The sequence below is a fragment of the Lycium ferocissimum genome, unplaced genomic scaffold, assembly GCF_029784015.1.
Source record: "Lycium ferocissimum isolate CSIRO_LF1 unplaced genomic scaffold, AGI_CSIRO_Lferr_CH_V1 ctg13609, whole genome shotgun sequence".
In the NCBI taxonomy this organism is placed as follows: domain Eukaryota; kingdom Viridiplantae; phylum Streptophyta; class Magnoliopsida; order Solanales; family Solanaceae; genus Lycium; species Lycium ferocissimum.
In genome coordinates this window covers 13,957-19,216 of record NW_026714976.1, presented here as the reverse complement: position 1 = coordinate 19,216, position 5,260 = coordinate 13,957, and the positions used below count along the sequence as shown (strand labels likewise).

At 46.3% G+C, this 5,260-nt stretch overlaps 1 protein-coding gene across 1 annotated transcript; it reads right to left on the bottom strand.

Moving 5' to 3' along the window:
* Positions 1-3,381: 3,381 nt before the first annotated feature.
* Positions 3,382-3,813, bottom strand: LOC132042144 (uncharacterized). Its single transcript, XM_059432762.1, has one exon. The coding sequence runs from the start codon at positions 3,811-3,813 to the stop codon at positions 3,382-3,384; it is 432 nt and encodes a 143-aa protein (XP_059288745.1).
* Between the last annotated feature and the right edge of the window lie 1,447 nt (positions 3,814-5,260).

The following is a 5,260-nucleotide window of genomic DNA, read 5'->3' as shown; positions in this document are numbered from 1 at the left end:
GTTTTATAGAACGAAGGGGTAAAGGCTAATTAACTACCATCAAAGAAAAGGCTACAGGCTCAAAAGGGTTAACTAGGGTGCTATTCGCAAGTTGGTGGGATACCTTTAGGCTTTTTAGTGACTAATCAAAGAAACGCCTATCATTTTCTAGGCTCAACCGAACTTCATTTCGCTTTGTGAACACACAGGGCAAGTTCTAGACGTCAATACTAAAGATGGATACAAACGAAAAACCTTACACACACATGACACACAATCAACGCAAGAGGGATCCAGTTGTCCCTCGAATCAAACATCAATGAAAAACAACAATGCCAAGTGGGTCATACGAGTCACAAAAGCCAATTTCAAGTGCTTTCAAGAAAAGTGATACCATTTCAAGGCATGCTTCCACCAAAAAAAAAAAAATTTCAAGATCACGCATATGCCAATACTTCACCTAACCCGTGCACCTGGCATTTGAATACACCTATCCTAAGGACTAATTTTCCCTCAAGCAGGTTGTCATCCACCCGTCATCGGGAAAGCCCTTCTATGACTAAGGAAAAAAATCTACCTACGCGGTTCATGCCCCCCTCGGGAAAGAACCGAGGCCATAAGAAAATCAAAGGGGGTGGATGATGAATGCCTACTAATGAGGGACTTAAGAAGTTATCAAAGAAAAAATAAGGAAAATAAAAATCTTTTTGCATTTTTTTTTCGACACTACGATGCAAAACTACTAAGAAAAATTAATCCTAAGGCATCCTAATCATCATCCGCAACCTCAAAACATGTTGTTACAGACCAGGGACGTATTTTCCCATCCCACACTTAAAATCATGCAATGCCCTCAATGCATGTTATTTGAAAACAAACAAAGCGTAAGTAAGGGAAGAAATACTCCCTGGGGCCCATTAGGGCCTAGTCGTCCTCGTCGCAGTAGTCCTCCTCATCGCTCTCGCCATCGTCCGCTCGGCGTCCTCTTCTTCTTCGTTGTTCGTCGCCTTGCAAGCGACTCTCCCTCCCCCCCTTCTTTAAATGCAGCCATGACTCCGATCAACCGAGTTTTCGTCCTCATCCAGTGCACAGCGAGATATCTCACCCACAAGTGCCCGAGAATGTGGGGTGTGGGGGTTCTGAATAAAGACCCTGGTAAGATCAACATTAAAATGCTCACTCACAATCATTATCCCCGAGTACAGTTGGGCTAGCATTGTGGATTGGGTGGATCTCTCCTCTGCCGCAGTCAAATGATGTCCGGATGCACTCGCTGGGGCTATGACATTTGAGATGTCGAGCGAGTCCGTGGGTGCCTCAAGCACTCTATTAGTAGCATAGGCCAACTCATCGTCGAGCCTCATTAAGTAGGACGTGAGAGTGTTGCCATAACTCAGCCTCTTTGACTTGCCCGCCCGCACTCGTCGAATTTCACGCATCATCTAATACCCCGATGTTCACCCGGTCGCCCGTCATCCAAGAAGTACACTATGCACACTCTCTCCTTTTGGACCTCGGAGAAGTGATCGAGTGGCATGATTCTGGCGTTTAAAAGGAGCAACCAAACTCGGGCTTCCCTACAGAAGGTGCTCATGCTCCGATGCTTCCAAAGAGGCCCTAAGTATCATGCCCATTGAGCTCTGGAGTTGGCTCCACAAAGAGTTTCCTGGATAGCTTTATAATCGGGCCTTCTGATGAATTCTACCAATGGGTCAATGGGTACATCCGGGACCCCAAGTGCTCCGCACAAAGTCGAAGCCGTCAACGGCACCCAATTTTTTCGAACAAAGACAGAATCGGGGGTCCCGCGGCTTGGCATGCTGGCGTACAGCTCCATGACCAAATCAATGTTCACGGGCCCCGGTTGGTCAAACACAGACGTCCAGCCCATGGCGACGATGCGGTTGTAGATATCCCAAAAATTTTTCTTCAAAGGGGCTCGACTGATTGCCCGCTCATGATTGTATCCCTTTGAGGTGTCAAACCCCGCATACCATTCGTCCCCGTCCCCAGAGAGATGGGGGCGGGGCGTCTTTTAGACACCGGAGGAATGACTACCGCGGGATGCTTGCCCTTGCCGGATGTTTGCCCTTTGGTCGCTTTGGACGGATTTTGTGCTCGTCCTCTTTTTGTGCCCTGGGAGGAGGAGGCGACAGCTTTGCCCTTGGACTTAGCGTGAACCATCGTGCCTGCAAAACAACGCATTACTAAATGAGAAGTACAGGTCAGTAACAAAAGGGAGTCGTGACACAACCCCACACTTAATCATATTACATGTACTTGAGTCTAGATTGCGTGGTTCCTGTCGATTGTATTCGGGCCTCGACCTTGAGCAAACAGAGTGTTTTTTTTTCTATAATTGAGGGGGCTCACCCCACACTTACGTCAAACTACATTACGAAAACCAAAATTAAAGAAGTTAACTACTCCTACATGACAAGGAAAACAAAAACTAAGTAAGCTATTTCATGTTGTAGGGCTTGTGATGAAAAAAATCACAACTCTCCAATTCTCCATCACAACTTCGAAATTTATGGTGAGGAGTGATGCACAAGGGTTCCTATGCTTGGTTAATATGTCATTGCTACTCAAGATTTCACAATTACCACATAAACTTCGTTTAGGACTTTTATCGAACACCTTGTGGGCATAAAATCATCCCTTCACTTTTGACAACAATGGTGGGTTTGGAAACCCTCCCTTGTGCAAAGGGAATCACATTCTAGCCATATGCACTCCTACCACACAACCAATACCAATTCCCGCCCAAAATTCGCCCAAACCCATACCCCTACTTTACAATCATCAACATCAACAACAAGGGGGAAAGAAAAAATAGAGAGTGAAATCACTTACCTTGTGAAGTTAAATAGAGGATGGATTGGAACAACTTGATTTTGTGTTTGTTAGAGAGGGAATGGGGAGGGGGGATTTTCGGGTGAGAGGGAAGGTTTTAGGGAGAGAAAAACATTTTCTTTTTTTTTTGGAAGTGAAGGGGGGGTTCACGGGATAGCTTAAAAAAGATTTACAAACCGGGTCGACCCGCGCGATCCGTCCGCATCGCGGAAGGATCGCGGGTCGTTGCAGAATGTTGCGCGATCGGTCCGCATCGCGGGACCGATGCGCGAATCACTGAAGACTTCTGATTTTTCCTGCGCGATCGATCCGTGTCGAGAGACCGATGCGCAAATCACTGGCACTTCGTTTCCTCCTTCTTTCCGCCCAATTCCTGCAACATGAACAAACGTGACCTATATCATACGACAAATTGGGTTGCCTCCCAACAAGCGCCTTAGTTAAGGTCGCGGCACGACACTTTTTGTATTTTTATCATTTTTTTTTCACACGGGTTGCCTCCCGAGAAGCGCTTGATTTAACGTCGCGACACGACGTAGGCTTTCCTCAAGCCTCTTCTAGATCGATGGAGGACCTTTCACAGTTAGTGGCCTCCCTGTAGTAATGCTTCACTCGTTGCCCGTTCACCAAGAATGTCTCATCCGAGTTGGGTTTCTTCAGCTCAACTGCTCCATGTGCAGTCACACGGACTACCTCAAATGGCCCAGACCACTTACTCTTCAACTTTCCACCAAAAATCTTCAACCTAGAGTTATACAGCAAGACTAACTGCCGAGGCTCAAAGTCACGAGATTGGATGCGCCTGTCATGAATTCTCTTGGTTCGCTCCTTATACATTTTCGCGTTTTCATAAGCATGATAGCGAAATTCTTCCAACTCGTGCAGCAAGATCTCTTTTCTCCGGCTTGAACCATGTCGAGATTCGAACTTCTTGATCGCCCAATATGCTCGATGCTCAAGCTCAATGGTAGATGACATGCCTTACCAAAGACGAGCTTATAGGGAGATGTGCCAATCGGAGTTTTGTACGCGTACGTATGCCCACGAGCATCATCAAGCTTCAATGACCAATCTTTCCTACTTACACTCGCATGATCTTCTCCAAAATCCTCTTGATTTCTCTCGTTCGATACCTCCACTTGACCACCGGTCCGAGATGATAAGGAATCGCTATCTTGTGTTTCACCCCATACTTGAAGCGACAATTTATCAAAGAGCCGATTGCAAAGTGGGTACCTTGGTCACTGATGATGGCCCGAGGGGTCCCAAACCTTGTAAAAATGTTCTTTTTCAAAAATCGTGCCACCACACCAAAGATCATTGGTGGGAAGTGCAATGGCTTCCACCCACTTTGAGACATAGTCTACAACGACCAATATGTACTTATTCCCCTTGGATGGTATGAAGGGACCCATGAAGTCAATACCCCACACATCAAACAGCTCGATTTCTAAGATGCCCTTCAAAGGCATTTCATGACGCTTGGAGATATTTTCGGTTCTCTGACAGCTATCACATGCTCGCACAAATTCGTGAGCATCTTTGAACAAAGTTGGCCAGTAGAACCCGGACTGAAGTACCTTTGCGGCTGTTCTGTCACCAGCATGATGTCCCCCATAGGGTGATGAGTGACACTTCTCGAGAATCCCAGTGACTTCTTCTCTAGGAACACACCTTCGATCGGTGATTCGTGCCAACCCGGTAGAGATAGGGCTCATCCCACACATAGAAACTTGGTGTCATGCAAAATCGCTTCTTCTCATGATTAGCACCGGGGGTAGATCTCACTTACTATAAAGTTCACCATGTCCGCATACCATGGAACCTCGACTGATTGAAGAGCAAAGAGTTGTTCGTCGAGAAAAGTCTCCTTAATCGCCATCTACTTCATCCACATGTTCCCGATCTTCTAATCTCTATAAGTGATACCGGCACCCGATTTTTCGTGCCCTTTCGATCAAGAATCTCGATGTCGAACTCTTGCAGCAGCAACAACCAACGAATAAGCCTCGGCTTTACATCCTTCTTTGCAAACAGATAACGAACTGCCGTGTGGTCGGTGTATACAATCACCTTCGTGCCCACAAGATATGATCGAAATTTGTCAAAGGCATAGACAACCGCCAATAACTCCTTCTTTGTGACAAAGATAGTTCATCTGGGCTGCATCAAGTGTCTTGGTCGGCATAGTAGATAGGATGAAAAATCTTGTCCCGTTTCCGACCAAGGGCCGGCTCCCACAACAAAATCACTTGCATCACATCAAAATAAACGGCGAGAGACCAATCGGGTGCGATGATAATAGGGGCGACACTAACCTTCATTTCGGCTCATCAAAAGCCGTCGAGACGAGGCTTCATTAAACACGAACTTCATATCTTTCTCTAAAAGCTTGCACATTGGATTAGCAACTTTAGAGAAGTCT